The sequence below is a fragment of the Lolium perenne genome, chromosome 1 (assembly GCF_019359855.2).
Source record: "Lolium perenne isolate Kyuss_39 chromosome 1, Kyuss_2.0, whole genome shotgun sequence".
In the NCBI taxonomy this organism is placed as follows: domain Eukaryota; kingdom Viridiplantae; phylum Streptophyta; class Magnoliopsida; order Poales; family Poaceae; genus Lolium; species Lolium perenne.
The window spans coordinates 239,091,409-239,108,426 of NC_067244.2; the positions used below are offsets into that span (position 1 = coordinate 239,091,409).

General features: G+C 40.5%; 1 protein-coding gene and 1 long non-coding RNA gene across 3 annotated transcripts; one reads left to right on the top strand and one right to left on the bottom strand.

Moving 5' to 3' along the window:
- The first annotated feature begins 3,736 nt into the window (after positions 1-3,736).
- Positions 3,737-9,745, top strand: LOC127324630 (SWR1-complex protein 4). 2 transcript variants are annotated; one of them, XM_051352251.2, is made up of 17 exons: positions 3,737-4,008; positions 4,082-4,177; positions 4,592-4,657; positions 4,745-4,804; positions 4,899-4,955; positions 5,371-5,500; positions 6,187-6,254; positions 6,352-6,444; positions 6,549-6,596; positions 6,912-7,061; positions 7,482-7,592; positions 7,731-7,826; positions 8,069-8,140; positions 8,537-8,591; positions 8,695-8,729; positions 9,212-9,331; positions 9,427-9,745. In XM_051352251.2, exons 1-16 carry the CDS (start codon positions 3,895-3,897, stop codon positions 9,284-9,286), a joined length of 1,326 nt encoding a protein of 441 aa, XP_051208211.1. In that variant the 5' UTR covers positions 3,737-3,894; the 3' UTR covers positions 9,287-9,331; positions 9,427-9,745. The 2 variants fall into 2 exon arrangements, with proteins under 2 accessions (XP_051208211.1, XP_051208210.1); XM_051352250.2 differs by having other exon boundaries at positions 9,212-9,322.
- A 936-nt stretch (positions 9,746-10,681) lies between these two features.
- LOC127324619 (uncharacterized) lies at positions 10,682-14,766 on the bottom strand. Its single transcript, XR_007866389.2, has 3 exons — positions 14,371-14,766; positions 11,142-13,917; positions 10,682-11,050 (listed from the first exon to the last, which is right to left on the bottom strand). It is a non-coding gene; the product is annotated as an uncharacterized lncRNA (long non-coding RNA).
- Between the last annotated feature and the right edge of the window lie 2,252 nt (positions 14,767-17,018).

Sequence of the window (17,018 nt, forward strand, 5' to 3'; positions counted from 1 at the left end):
TTATTAATTCCTTACCATGTGAAGGTGAATTTCTTAGCCTTAAGTGGGTATTGTGGTACATCTGATAGACATGTCTTGAAGTTTTGCATTTTCCCCCTGTATAGCTATGATGCATAGCAAAACTGAGATTAATTATGAGAGTTGTTCATTGGACACGACCACTATAAAAAAGGCAGCTGTGTTTGTACATGGATAATATGTTCCTTCACTCCACAATGCTCAGTTTGCTTCTTTTTGTGGCAAAAAAAAACTCATACTGTCTATATCCCCACCAATGTGATCTCCAAAGTATTTTGCTTGCTGGCTTTAGGTCTGCACATCACACCCCTTAATAGCGTTACTGATTTCTTTCCTGTTCCAAACGAAGATGTATGGGTTGCTGTTGATTTAGGAGTTTAAATCCAAGTCTTCTCTGGTTTATTTACACCTATATCTTTGCACTCTAAGAAAGCTGATTTAAACTGTTTCAGAAGAAGGATTAAAAGATGCCTTCAAATAATTTGCTCTTGGCATGTATTTTCACATGTGGCTCCATTTCTTTCCATGAATGTTCATATACATATATATGTTCATTCATGATTGGTTAGTTAGGCATGTCTCTGTCCTTGACAGATGCATAATGATCCTCAATTTGAGGCCAGTTGTACCCTATTCCCATGAACACGAGGAACATGAGCAACTACTCCTGTCCTCCCTCTCCAAGTTTGGTGCTTCCTCTTTCCTCACCGATGTAGCCATGCGTACACCATCGGTCGGATCAGCAGAATTTCTTTGTGGTCCTTTTCTGTGGAGGGCAACTGCTCGCAGCCTGTTCCAGGTGAGGCCCATAGATATGCATATCAATCAGGTTTTCCGTGAATTCCAGTTGAATGTTTCCATATGAAAAAACAATGGTGCATCTTCGAGTGAGCTCGTGCTATGTTCTTTGTTTCCTTGTGAAAAATAAGCATCAGACCATGTTATAAGATAATTAAAAATATAGTACGTATTGTGCGAGCTAGCAAAATTAACATCAGACTCTTTTAGTCCAAGTTAAGCAGTTCATTACATGCTGCACTCCACTTATCGGCGCGATGCACCAGGTCATTGCTTATAGCTATCCTTCTCAATCATGTTTTTGGTCAATTTCAACTGCTTGTTTCCATGCAGACAACCAATAGTCTATCTTTCAGTAAAAACTCTTGCTATATTCTTTGCATATTTCCTTCTGGAGACAAACATTAGGTCATGTTTTAGATTAAGTTAGCCTATGATTAGACTTCTTTTTGCTGTCCAAGTTAGACATAATTAACATCACACTATGATTTAGGTTAATTAGACATGTTGTTCTTGCCTTCTTGGTTAGGAAAACAATGTTTTAAGGTGAATAATATTTTAGTCTAGGTCATCCTATAATTACTGTCCAGGCTGAGTATTTCAACATAAACATCGGATCATGCTTTAAGTTATCTGCACATATTCTTATTACTGTCTAGGTTAGGAAAGTGAACATCAGATCATGTTTTACGCTAAATCTTATTTTAGGGCTTAATTGGTTGCTCAAGAAGAACATGTTGATGTAAACTTCATTAAAAATAATAATTTCAACAACAATGCTTACCGGAACAATTCTAGTAACAACTATAGGCCATATCCTTATAATAATGGCAACGGCTATGGTAATTCTTATGGGAATTCTTACAACAATAATAGGAACACACCCCCTGGACTTGAAGCTATGCTTAAAGAATTTATTAGTACACAAACTGCTTTTAACAAATCTGTTGAAGAAAAGCTTAGGAAAATTGATTTTTAGGCTAAGTTATCCTACAGTTAGACATATTGTTTTTACTGTCCAAGTTGAGTAGTCTGTTACGCGTTGCACTCCACTTATCGACCCATAACAGGTGATTGATTAGAGGTTATCCTTTTGCTCAATAATGTTTTCGATGAATTTCAATTCCCTGTTTTCATGTGGAGAACCAACGGTGTATCTTTGAGTAAACTCTTGCTATATTCTTCTCATGTATCTGCTTGGAAGATAAACATCAGGTCATCTTTTAGGTTAAGTTATCCTATATCTAAACATATTGTTCTTGCTGTCCCTATTAGAAATAATAAACATCGGATCATGTTTTCGGTTAAGTTATCCTAAAATTGGACATACTGCTTTTGTTGTGTAAGTTGAATAGTTCGTTACATGGTGCTCATCATTTACCAACGTGCATCAGGCCATCGGTTATAATTATCCTTCAGCTCAAAAATATTTCTTATATGCTGCTTATGCTTTCCTCCTCTCGAGGGATGTCTTGAAGATGTGCTCTTCACCTGGCATGGACCAGTTCGCTTCTGAAGACCACTGGTTTTCTATGGAAGGCGACATTGCACCTGAATAGCTGATACTGCACTCATGTTCCTGGGTTGCTTTGTCTTTCTATAGAAAGCAATATTACAGCTGTCTATAATGTTACTCAGAAATATTAACCAATCTATTGATTTATGCAATGGCATCCGTCTCATCTTACAGTGCCCGGAGGAGAATGGGTGTTGGAAGCATAAATAGTGACGCCGAGCAACAAAGATACTCTATTGTATTTGTGAAAACTTTGATGAATCAGCGAGCATATTTTGTGTGGATATCCTGACATGGTAGAAGTTCTTGTGGAAACGTTCCATGTTTCTTTTGCTAACAGAACAAGAAAAATCATACAGAAAAAAAACATGTGAAAATATGTGTATGCAGCTTCAGAAATCAGAACTGTAAAGTTGGACTCGTCTCACCAAAAGTTGGACTCGTCTCACCAAAAGATTACAGCATATAATTTCGGCAAAATTTGCCACGGCACACCGTTATTTTTTGGTCTTTGCCGTAACACATCACCAAAACGTATCTTTGTTTAGTACCATTATAATTTTGCGCTATGTTTGCCAAAACACACCACATGCCAAAAAAAAAAAGAAAGATTTATTTATTTTAATCATGTATTGTCAAAATTCTTACTTTGTTATGTAGGTGTTTTCCCTAGTACTCCAAATATGGTTCGGTTCAGGACTAAACGGTGCCGGATTATTTTTTACATCTGATCATACGTACAAGATAATAGGGAACAGAAAAAACCAGTTTTTTTTATCACGTACAGGATAATAGGGTACATAAAAAAACCAGATTTTTCCATCACATATTCATACGTACAGACTAACAAGGGGCACAAGAAAAAACGTCTAGGCAACTGATTCATACATAGGACAACAAAAGAAAATTGGATGATCATTCTAATAAAAGAAAATTAAACTTTCCCGTTTGGGCCATACGATGTGTTCTGGCAAATGTGATACAGAATTATAATGGTACTGGGCAAAGACACGTTACATCGGTATGTTTTGGTAAAGACTCCAAAATAACGGTGTCCCATAGCAAATTTTCCCAACAATTTCTTTACATCTGTTAGGTATGGGGAAATATTTCGCGCTATAAGTAGATAACGGCAAGATTGGCTCAAAATAACCGATATTGTACCGTAGCGGCACATGTATTGTACATATTGGGACGTTGCAGGAAATTGTTGGTGATTAATGTGTTTTCCTGGATTTTTTTTCAAAAAATCCTGGATTTTAGAATCATTTCGACTGCTCCAAACTAGAAAATGGGCAATCATCCCATTTTCTTTAGTTTTTGTACAAAGTGTGAAAGGTCAAGAAGTGAGCTTCTGGGCCAGCCAGCTCACAAACCGGGTTTGGAACGAAGTTGCGGCCCGAAAACCATTCTGTTCCCGAACCCAGCATCCACCCGGTTCGCCTCGCGAGTTCCGACCCGAGCTCGTCGGTCCTCCCCATCCCACCCATGTCGCGGTAGCTCCGGCACAGAAACCCTAACCCTAGCTCCGGCGACCTGCTCCTCCTCCTCCGGCCATCCCCATGGACGCGAAGGACATCCTCGGGCTCCAGAAGAGCTCCTTCCCGTCCGCCCAGGACAAGAAGCCGCGGGCCCCCAAGGAGCCGCAGCGCAAGCCCGATGGCGTCTCGCGCGAGGTACCGCCATCCCGCCCGCTTCCTGCTCGTTTTGGCTGCTCTACCGGCGCTAATGGATTTTGCGCGTGTCCAGGTGTACGCGCTCACCGGAGGGGTGGGAATGGCGCCGCTCATGCCCACCATCGAGGCCTCGCACCTCAAACGTCGGCCCGCTGTGGAGAAGGCCAAGGTGAGAGAGAACTCTCCGGGTTCCAGTTACCAGTTTGAAAACCGGGTTACTTCTGTTGCATTTGAACTGAGGGCTGAGCTGAGTATTTAGCCATTCATACATTTAATGAATCATTTTGATCTAAAATTGGATATATTCTCTCCTGGTTACTCTAAGAACCGCAGTTAGAGTCATGCTTCCAGTATTGGTCAAAATGTGCGCAGTTAGTGTTATTACATAGTTGGTACAACGGTCTATTACCAAGTAGCGTGATAATTCAGCTTGTCGCAGAACATTGACTAGTCTTAGTTTCAGTGATACAAGTTATTCATATCATGAACTCCAAGCATGAAGTGTCCGGTACCTTTGGAACGCTGCTGTAACCAATGGACTGCTGTAGGTGGTCTGACTTGAGAATATCAATTATTTTTGCAGGTAGCGTGGCGGTGGCTACCTTTCACGACCTCCGCACGAACTGACAGTCTGCAACTTTCCCACTGGGTCTGCCTCTGATGATTTACTAATGTTGCGTGTATCTTAAAATATTTAGTATGCGTACTCACAGTACTTCTGGCCCTTCTATTTCAGGTTAGAGTTGTAAATGGTGTTCTGCCAACCGGTGATTATGACTTTGCGAAATATAACACGGTGAGTATGTTGTGTCGGTTACATCACCGAGCAAGGAATGTTCTCTGAAGAAATTGGGCACTTACTATGTTTTGTTTGTCATTTCTTTTTGCAGAAGGTGGATGTTCTTAAGTACACCGACGAGGAGTATGAGAAATATTTAACTGAACCTGTAGGTATACAGTAAAATTATGGACGCTCAGTTGTTGATTCTCTCTTTATGTTTATTTTGTGATACAAACATTGTGCTGATATGCGCCAACCCTGTGTTGTCACCTAATACTAATAAACATGCATTGCCACAGCTAGATGTAATTCTGTTTAGTTCAAAGATTTGAAACAAATGAAATATCTGTATGGCACTTTTGTTGTCAGCTATTTAAAGATGCCAGAAAATATTAACATAAACATTTTCAGAACAGGAGCATGTGTCTAGTGTCTACTATGTCTATCTGTCCTTTGAGCAGTCATTTCTGCCATAGACAAACCTATTGATCATTTGGGGTGTTGCATCTAATTCTGAAAGTACGTTTCTGTTCAAAATTTGCTGTTTTTAAGTAGAACGATATTTATTATGCTTGTTTCAGACATGGAGCAGAGAAGAAACAGACCAGCTGTTTGAATTATGTGAACGTTTTGACCTTCGTTTCATAGTAATAGCGGATAGGTTTCCAACTGATCGCAGCGTGGAAGATCTCAAGAGCCGCTATTATTCAGGTACTTCTAAATTTATACCATCATTATGTTCAGAAGATAGAGTGCGCCTGGCAAAGATCTCCAGTTGCTATTTTATTTAGTTAGGGTTGTTTTATCTGTTCTGTAATTCAATATATGGAACAAACACATACTACCTCCGATTCAAGGAATAAGGCGCCCTCGTTTTACATGTTTTTCGTTTGACTAAGTATTACTTCAAATATGTAAAGATTGTTTGTATAAAATTAACATCATTAGAAAGTGCTTTTCAATACGAATCCAATGATACTAATTACATATAATATAACTAAGATTTTGTTGCTCAATTTTTGTGGTCAAAGTTCGTCTTGGAATACGCGTGCACCTTATTCCTTGGGACGGAGGTAGTAATTAGTATCAATAATATATCTTCTGCCATATGCTCTCGAAACTTCTAACCTTTTTCAACTCTCCATTAAACAGTGAATAAAGTTGCTAATTGTACAATGGCATTTGGCCTATGCACCTACACTCGTCTGTGGACATGTCTATGTACTATGTTACGTTATTTTGAGACATTAAATGTTGCTTTGACTTTTTTATTTAGCATATTTAACTAATTGCTAAGGCTAGCATGTATGATCGGCCTTCTTGCATGTCAAGCAATTCAATCTATGTTTTTTTGTGAGTTTATTTTGATGTAGCTATTGCTGCCTTCCTTATTGCAGTTACCCGGGCTCTTTTAATTGCAAGAGCTAGGTCATTCGATGAAGTTGCAGGGAACCCTCTGGTGAAGGTACAGTTTGATTCTTTTTCCTACCAAAAGTAATTGCATCATTGTTATGGTATGATTTCTGCTGTTGCCACATATCCCCATCTGTATTTCTTCTCAGGAAACCTTCAATGCTGCTCACGAGACTGAGAGAAAGCGTGCATTATCTGCACTCTATGCCCAAACAAAACAGCAAGAACGAAAGGATGCTGAGGTGAGAGATCTTGTGGTAGTGATATTGTGATATCTGATTTATGATGTTTTCCATTCTTAAGATTCTATAGTTACATATCTGATCCCGAAGTGTTGCATTTTCAGGTTTTAGCAGAAGCAAAACGAATTATGGAATCCCGTGCTGCTAGCAAAGTGAGTAAATCAGTACATTGTATTCCATATTTCTTATCACGAAAGTAATCTTAAGCAAGATATTCACATGGTGAAATTTTATGTCTATAAAATCAGTAATGACAATCATTCAGATATTCATAATTTCGTCAAGCAAGTAGCATTTTTTACCCTTTGTATATTCCAAGTCGCGATGAAGTGTGGATGAGATATGTTTGTTCGCTGACTACACTCGCTAAATTTAGCTATAGTTAATTCCTAGTGATTAGGTTGTTTTCTCTATCTGGTTAATTATATGTACTGTCAAATGTTCAGTTTTCAAGAATTTGTCTGCAGAATCTGGAAGAAGCTGGGGCAACACCGAGCTTTCATAATGCTGCGGTTCCTGCTGACGGTGTATCTCCCTTGAGTAATAGTCACCCAGCGTCAACTGGTGCACATACTGCTGCAGCAGCAAATACCTCCATACCTGATTCACTGCGGCTGGTAACTCCGAAACTATTGCGTTCTTAAATAGTTTTTTTTTGTTAAGTCTGAAATTTCGCTGTTCATGAGCTGTTGCTGTAGAAATTTTGTTCTTTAATTTGACGCCATGCCTTTCCTTTTTTGTTTTGCTTCTCTTCTGCTGGACATGTGGGATCTAAGTGATCTCTAGATCGTGCTTTCAAAACATTAGATTTGAAATGGTGCTAAACTAATCACAAGTAGACCTTAGGTTTTGTTAATTATATCTTCTGAGCAATTGAAGAATGATATCCCTAATCACAAGTAGAAGTTAGGTTAGGTTAATTATGTCTTCTTGTTATCTTTTTAAATGTGGGTGTCTACTGAGCAATTGAAGAATGATACCCCTATCTGCGTACTATCCTTTTTAGATGAGTTGACTAACTGTACTTACTTTTTCAGCTTAAAGTGTACTTGAGAACCCATGCACTTGACCAAATGGTTCAAGCAGTAACTGCTCCAGCTGGCATTAGGATGGTTAAAAGGGTGGACCAAACTCTACAAGATCTTGGGGTCTGTTTTCTTGACATTAGACTGTACTCGACATGCATCAACATGATATGCTTCAACTGTATTTTTGGTCTATTTACCAATTTTCGCTAGAAACTTATGTTAACTTACATATATGTTGCAACCATAACTGGTTTGTAGGTAAATTTGAAGCCTAAGGTCCCAACAAAAGCAGTTTGTGCTGAACATCTTGAATTACGGAATGAGATACTCACATTGCTTAACATACAGAAGCAGGTACTTTCCTAGAATTACGGAATGTGAGCTCCCATACTTTAGCTATTTAATGTCTGCTTTAGTGTGATATTTGGACTTAAAAAGTACCGATCCTCCATTTCTGTAATGTTCATGTTTTTTGGAAGCTCATTGAAAACACCATTGAGAAAAAGGCGAAAACTGGTGATATCTTCTAGCGTATTTATGCGGTCAAGTACCCTCCCCTTGAACTAATAGTTCATTCTCTTTTGCATCTTGTGTAGCTACAAAATAAAGAGGCTGAAGTTATAGCAAACAGAGAGAGTTCATTCACAGAGGCACCGAGCACACCTAAGGTACATACAGAATGGATAACTGCCCTTTTTCTCTCTGTCTGAGTGGGAGAGACTGATATGGTAAATCTTGTTTATTTAGATACCACAAAAGAAGTAGTGCAGAAAGCTTTCTATGACTATAAAAGGCAGCCCTTGAATAGAAGTAATGATACTAAAGGCTCAGTGAAGTTCAATAGGATGACAACCGAAGTTTGCTAATCTGAATATTAAGATGTCTGTGATGGTCCATCAAACATGTTAACTTAAGTGCCTATGCACCATGTAGTTAGAGGAAAATTCTGTGAGAGAATGAGAATTTGTTTCTTTACTCTAATGGTTGTGCTACCAGTGCCAAATGCCAATGCCCTGGAAAACTTTAATTGCTATTTAGTTAATAACAGTGTTTCTTTCTTGCAGCGTTCTAATAGAGATATTGATCGACCTTTTGTCCCTGATATGGGTGGGTTTGGAGGTAATTTAAGGCAGACCACTTGGTTTTACACTTTACACCCTTCTTTATCTTTGATCTTACATGGGGTTATGCTTCTCTATAAATATTTTGTATTTTACTACAGGTGAGAGAGCAGTCAAACGTGACCACAAGCGGAAGGTTTGTTCTTCCTTCATTTTCTCCCTGACATTGTACTTTTTTTTCCCTTTCGTATATGGTATGTGTACGTCTATGATGCAACATGCATCCTTAGTATGTCAACTTTGTACACAAATACCCACGATAAATCCACTGTTGCAGCTGTTTTGTTCTTATAGAACTTACCACCTGTCACATGCAATGCTGCCAAAGGTAGTAATATCTTGAATTTGATAGACTGGCTTTAATAGAATCTGCTAGAACACAAAATGAAAGTGATTGAGGATATTATGTCTTACATTATCAAGATGAAGGGCCTACATTTGATTATCGTTTTGGTGGGAATCGATGATGAGTACTGTAATCTTAGTGTCTACATTTGATCAGTTTAGATTTTGTTAGTGACTTGATCAATTATCATCTATAGGTCTAGATGGTAGATAGCTTCAATTCATTCCTTAGATTTGTCACTGTGACTGATAAACCTCATTTGTTCTTGCTAGTCTGGTGGAAGATTTGATGCACCCCCCTCACCATCTCAGGGCAAGAGGCCTCGGAAGATGAAGGCTTCTGATTGACAGTACTTTTCAGATGGCCCAACATAAAAATTGGGCGTGTCCTTGGTACTGCATCTCATTTTCTTTGTTTCTAGATCCATATTTTTCTTGACTTGACTTTGAAATTTAACACTTCCACATCATCTTTAAATGTTGGACAGCTAGAGTTGAGTGAGAACTAACTTCAGTAGATCAGTTTTAGTCTTGAATGGAAGCTAGTGCGTGGACAGTGATTACCAAGAATCTACTTTTGTGGCTGGAACTTGGCTCGTCACAACAGCGCATCGATGGTGTGTGTGGCCATTCTCCTCGCTGCAGACCTGGAGTTGTTGTGGTCATGGTATTTCTTTTGGTTTTCTTCGTGCAATATATTGTCCTGTATGTACATATAGTAGAAAGACAAAAGTATGTCCTTCCATGTTATTGTTCACAGCCGTTCGTTCACTTTTGATGTTTTATGTTGAATATTTTGCCGTGATATCAGCAATGTTATAAGAGGAGAACATAGTTGTAAATTTTAAGAATTACTTGAATGGTAATCTATGTATCAAGATGTACTGATCCGACATAAGAGGAGAAAATCAGAAAGGAATTTATTTTTGGGCTGACTTCTCATGTTAGGACAGAGAAAAAACCACGAAAGTCTATATGTGATATATGGATGCTCATTGTGTTTGGAAAGAAAGAACACATAATTTCCTTAAGGCACCATCTTATTTCGGATCCAGTCTAGCAACCACATCCAACGATGTGAGTCCGCATTTATTTGTTCGTCCTTATAGATTCCGATATGCGGGGTCACGGTCTACCCCAGCGTGGACGTGTCATTATAGTTAGCTTAAACTTTTCTTAGCTGCCGTCCCTTACTCCACTTTGGTCCCCAGCAGGCATGAACACATCAACAACATTAAAAAAAGCAAAATAAATATTAAAAGTAGACATTTAGAGGTCTCTCGCTGCGATCATCCCAAATACTCACCTATAAAAAAGTAGACAGTAAAATTATAAATCGCGCCTGTTGATGCTGTAATGTTTCCTTATGATTTCCAGGTGTTCTCCTGAACTCGATCATCCACAAATTCGGGTAAGTATACATCATACAAATCTCTAATACTTATAAAAGATACCAGTACACCTAAATCTCCAAAATTACAGATCAATTCTTCGCTCGTAAAGAACTCTATGTAAACCCCCTGACATAGAAATGTATTGAAAACTGACTGTCAAAGGGCATCATTTTAAGAGGAGACAAAATCTTAAAATTAAGAAAGGATTTAAACAAACCAAGGATGGCTAATAAGTAATTCTAGATAAATCCACTGACAAATGAAATATATTGAAGCATAACTATCGAAGGGCATCATTGTAAGAGGGCACACAATCACAAAATGAAAGGGGCAAAATTAACAACCTGAAGCTCATCGTCATAAACAATGGAATGAATAGTACCATGTATGCCTCCACAAACCTGGGCAGATTCATAGTCGCCTTTCCCAGATGCTTTGCCTTGCTCGTCGCGTACAACGGAACTCCAAAAGTATCTCATTTACCGAACCAAAATCACCAAAAAGTTTCATTTAAAGTACACATCCATCCATATTATGACTGCAAATAAGATATGAGCAGTTATTGAAACATTTAAGTCCGATACATGAGAAACAAAGTTGATACATGCGTCATCTTTGGCACATCAAAATATAAATCCATGTCTTGTTCTTCCTTCTCCAAATTATCCACGATTCTTATAAAGTGTGTAAAATTTGATGCTAAGGTTTCTCCTGACTCCTACAGCAACAACACCACATTGTCTCTCTCTTGGTCAGAACTCAAGCACAAAGAGGATGCAAGAAAATGCATTAAAAATAAGAAGCCTCACTATTGTGTTTTCAAGCCCAACGTTGTTGTGATGTGTATCAAACTATCAATCATCCATGTTTGTTTGAGTCACAAGAGAGAAGGACGATGCCAGTGGATGCCACATATATCGGCCAAAATGACAACTGAATTACTGCTTGTCTGCAATCATGCTTGAAACATGCCACTTTGTGTAGTCAGACAGAATACAACAAATGTACATGCTCTATGTTCAGAGAAGAATAATCCCGAGAACTGAAAAAAGTTTGAAGGACACAACCTGCACATTGTGCTCCTGGAAACCAAGTTAAAATAGATACAGGTCTACTTATTGGTTATATTCACATTTGTGTTTCTTGCGAATAAATTACAAATGTGTACATGACGTTTGGTTAAAAGTAATACTAATACAGAGAGAAAACTATTGGACTGACCTTTCATACTGAACTGTCACAACCCCTAGACACCTTTGTCAGGACCAATTGCTACCGCTCTTCTCATTTTCTTCTTGATGCTACATCATAAACCAGTGAAGGTGATTTTCTACCTAACATGGAAGTCCTAATCAAATTAGCTCAGCAAATATTTTATTTGGGAGCCATAAATCACCTTAATAAAACAAAGCTCCCTATTTAAGGTTCCCTAAATCTCATACATCATGAAGCATTCCTCATTCATATTGGGGAACAATTCCAATAGGGCACTCATCCTTTCTGCTATCTCTCTCTTATTAACTGCATTGTAACAAATATGGTTCAAAATACTGCTGAATCAACAAACACCTAGCAGGATAGTAAGAAAAATCAATGAGAAACTATAACCTTAAGTGCAAACAGCCAAATGCAATTCTCACCTAAAACTGCTAGAAACATGTAGAAGTTCAAAAAAGGCAGCCCACTTAGAACAGTAATATTATGCAGCCAGATAGTAATCAGAGGACATTAACTACCTTGGATAGCAGACATCCCCATTTAACACATCAACATGGCAACGTGACTTTGTGAGAGCCTTAGAGAAAATGCCAAAAGCATATATGCTCTGGCTATGATCTATGTAATGGAACGCTATTTTTAATCAAGTGATGACTTGCCAAGCAAGTGAATGCACTCAATATGAAAATTATGCCGCACCCATGCCAAGTTAGAGGCTTATGGCTGATTGCTCAATCACAACTCATACTGTGCATGCCAAGGCCAGAGAAATACATATCATTGTTTGTACATATCAAACATGACTCTCAGAGGACACCAATACATTTCTAGAGCCAAAAGCATGCTACACTCAACACAAAAATCGATTAGCTGATCGATTAGAAAACGGCATGGATGAAGGTAGAGGCTTATGAAAACAACAGAAAAAAAATATCCAAATATCCTAAGCTACGACACTTATTAATTTCATTACCCTTTCTGCAACCCCGTGGGATCAGTCACCTGCACACGAAACGCTCGCATCTTCGGCCTTAGCACCAGTAGCTGCAGGCCACTGGCTGATCAATCATGCTTCGATTGCTGCGGTGGAAATTTTTAATTCTAGAACAAGCAATCATGTACAATATATTTTTTAAAAATTAAAAATTGGGACACACATTATCTGTGTGCATAAGGGTACCTCGGGAGGCGGTTGCACGCCGCCACCAAACACAAGCTGGAAAAGGTTGGGAAGAGGCACATACTCCCTCTTTCGAAGAGGCGAGCGATAAGCCTAGCATGCAGCAGCACACCATCGGTGACACATCGCGCTACACGCGGAGGGACAGCCGCTAGTACTGTACCGTGAGATAGATGTTGGGAGAGGACGGTGCAAGGAGGAGCATGATTTATGTTCTACCGATCAGGAATGGGGAGGGATGGAATGGTGAAGTGGTGGAGCCGGATTCTGTCCGCCCAACACTTAGGATATCCCGGGCTTCCTGTACCCTTCTTTAAATTTGTGCATGCAAGGATAATCATCATTCTATAGATCATGATCTAGCTCTCTGAAATCAGTTTTGCTAGCTCTGCTTTTTCTTCACTAATAATCCTTGCGATTCAAGTTTGGAACAAGCACACATCTTTTCTACATTTTTCAGATTCAGATTTTTCTTTTTTAATTTAACCAATATTCTATTAATGAGAAGAAAATTGTCAAAATAATAGAACCCATGTCCTAGACCAGTTCAAGGATGTTGACAACACACGGCAGATAATTGCTGCCATCTTCATTCATTCAGCAGATTTAATTCCCTAAGCAGCGGACTGTGTTAATTCAGTAAAACATCTTCTGGCCTAACACAACATTTAGAAAGAAATACAAAGAATCAAAACGTGCAACAATGAGCACTGTCAGAAAAGGTACTGAGCTAGCATGAGGAAACACAAATATCGTGCCAACAAACTCACATGAATTTCCCATGAGTAATATATGGGCAACAAAAGGAATTACGGAGAAGACATTTGTTCCACGCTTTATTATCTAGAGGTTTTGTTTCTGCTAATACCTAGCATCTTATTATGTAGTTGGGTAAACATAAGGGGCCACAACAAATGATGTGCATCTCACAAAGAACTGCACATGAACATTTATCTATGTTCCGCATATCGTCACAGAGCTAAAGGAAGAAGAGTGCCAAACCTTGAAAACAAAAGACTCCTAGTCCAATTTCTTGAAGCAAGCATTTTCACCATCAACCTTCCTCTATTTGTGGATGAGTGGCCTGAATTGCACACACATTCTGACGTTGGAGTTTGACATCCTGGCATTTGTTCGGTTCACACAGCACCAAGACATCAGCTCCTTGAGATAACTTGATTAATTTTCTGTAATAATAATGTAGTAATAATGTCAGTCCTTTCATCTCCTTGAAGACACCCATACAATAAGAATAAGAAGATAGAACCCACAATGTCATATATCATTAATCCCTTGCGTACATTCTTTCGAACAGGTGACATGCAGCTAGAATTGTACTCGACAGTTTCTCACGTTCAGATAAGAAACGGAGATAATTTAAGTGGGAATCAAAATCGATTGCAGTTGTATGCCATGTAACTACAGCATTGCATAAGTTGAGAACATTTTTTAGTCATCTTTGGCCTTTCTCTCTCAAATCTGAACTTATCTCCGAAGTTCAGTCCGTTTACAGTTACCAAGTATTGTTCCGTATGTAGTTGTCTTTTGCCTCTGAAGTCTAATTAATTCCAAAAATCAGAAACAACTATTAGAACAGATATCTGATGGTGATGTTTTCGTTCAAACTGAAGATGCCAAACCTGAAGAAAGCACGGCGTGCAGGGCATGTGCAGGGCGCCTCGACTGTCAGCGTTCTATCATGCAGGCCGGCCTCGCTTCCTGGAGTGCAAGGCGGCGCGGGTGTCTTCTTGCAGTTCTGCCTCCCTTCCCGGCGTGCAGGGCGAGGGCCTCCCGTGCAGGCTATCGCGGTGCTGTTGCGGCCGGATTTCGAGTTGGACGGCGGGATTCTGGGAGGGCTGTGGCGTCGGGGGCGCGGCCGGCGTTGGGGATGGCGCGATGTTGCTCGGCGGATTTCCAGTCAGCCGAGGGGAGGGCGCTGGCGGCGTGAGCCTGCGAGGTCTGCGGCGGTAAGACGGCAATGGTGGCCTGGTGGGACAGCGAGTGCTGCGGCGACGGGATGGCGACGTTGATGTTTGGGACCGAATGGTTCCTTCGCTAATCGTGGGTTAGTGGGGAAAATAATGTTTAGAGTTGTCCGCTCGCGTTAAACACAGAGCCAGTGTGGAGCGTTGGATAGATTGGTTAAACGGCCAAGATTGCTTGGATCAGACCCTCTGGGTCTTTTATTAGTAGTAGAGATAGAGATATGCATGTTCTGCTCAAATAATTTGTTCGAAGTATATGACCGATGCCACATGTTTTGAGTTGGCCATTTTTTTCTACCATACAAATTTATGTAGTTGTTAATTATATTGTCAAAGCTCAAATGTTTAAAATAGAGATGTAACATAGAATTATATACACCATCATGTCATTGGAATTATGCGGAATACAAAAGCTATATAAATTACATAAAGTTGATCATCCACTTACAACTACATATACGAAAAACAATCCACTCCTCGAAGAAATATACGATTCACTTTCACTATGCTTCCAGTTAATTCCTCTTGTATTAGATACTATTAATTGTCATCTCTAAGACACTTAATGATGGGGATATGCCTAAGGGCGTCCACCATTGACCTCACTCGCCGCAGGAGAGATGGGCTAGAAGGTCTCCAGTCGGCTTACGCGACTGGGTTAAACCCTGGTCGACTGGGCCTAAACCCCGAGGAGCGAGGCGACTGGCCCACAGGCCCAGATGAGCGAGGCGGTTGAAGACTTGGGCGCGAGACAAAGGATCCTAGCCTTAGAGCGATCGGTTTAGATACGATCTTATCTCCATGTAACCCTAGACCGGGGTGCCTATATAAACCCTCGGGCTAAACCCTAGAAGGGATACGATCTCAACTCCATTGCTCCTAGTCGCCACGCCAATTGGCTGAACACCCCATTGTAAACCAATCTCTGAGCAATACAATTTATCAGGACATAGGCCTTTTACTCCTTCGGAGGGGCTGTACCTGGGTAAAAGCCGTGTCTTGTGCAGCTCGATTCGCAGATGGCTACGCTTCCCTTGCCCCGCATCGATGAAGTGCTACACCCCTTAGTACCTGTCGTGGTCATATCCACGACAGTGGCGCGCACCGTGGGGCGTGGGGCATCTGGCCTCAGATCTACGGCGAGGTGATACGTCCAATTTGCATCACTATTTTATATCATAATTTGCTGCTATTCATTGATATATTTCATATTTGGGGATAATACTTATTATATTTCATCTATTTTGCATGATTCACGACTATTGGAGGATCGCGCACCGGAGTCAGGATTCTGCTGGAAAAAGCGCCGTCAGAATGCAATATTTCGGAAGATCAACAGTTGACGGAAATTATATGAAAAGTCCTATTTTTCCAGAAGACGAAGGGAGCCAGAAGGGGGAGCCGAGGGGACCCGAGGTGGGCCCACCTCATAGGCCGGCGCGGCCCAAGGCCTGGCCGCGCCGCCCTGTGAGGAGGGGGCCCACAGCCCCCTCTCGCCTCCTTTTCTTCGCGAACGTCTTCGTCCCGAAAACCTAAGCTCCTAGGTCGCGAAGAGACACAGCCGCCTCTGCGAGGCGGAGAACACCAGAGAGAAAAGAGCTCTCCGGCAGGCTGAGATCCGCCGGGGAAATTCCCTCCCGGAGGGGGAAATCGACGCCATCGTCACCGCCATCGAGTTGGACATCATCTCCATCGCCATCATCATCATCTTCATCATCATCACCGCCGTCTCCACCGCTGTACATCGTCACCGCTGTAGCAATTTGGGTTTGCTCTTGATTGTTTGATAGGGGAAACTCTCCCGGTGTTGATTTCTACTTGTTATTGATGCTATTGAGTGAAACCGTTGAACCAAGGTTTATGTTCAGATTGTTATTCATCATCATATCACCTCTGATCATGTTCCATATGATGTCTCGTGAGTAGTTCGTTTAGTTCTTGAGGACATGGGTGAAGTCTAAATGTTAGTAGTGAAGTATGGTTGAGTAATATTCAATGTTATGATATTTAAGTTGTGGTGTTATTCTTCTAGTGGTGTCGTGTGAACGTCGACTACACGACACTTCACCTTTATGGGCCTAGGGGAATGCATCTTGTACTCGTTTGCCAATTGCGGGGTTGCCGGAGTGACAGAAACCTGAGCCCCCGTTGGTATATCGATGCAGGAGGGATAGCAGGATCTCAGAGTTTAAGGCTGTGGTTAGATTTATCTTAATTACTTTCTTGTAGTTGCGGATGCTTGCAAGGGGTATAATCACAAGTATGTATTAGTCCTATGAAGGGCGGTACATTAGCATAGGTTC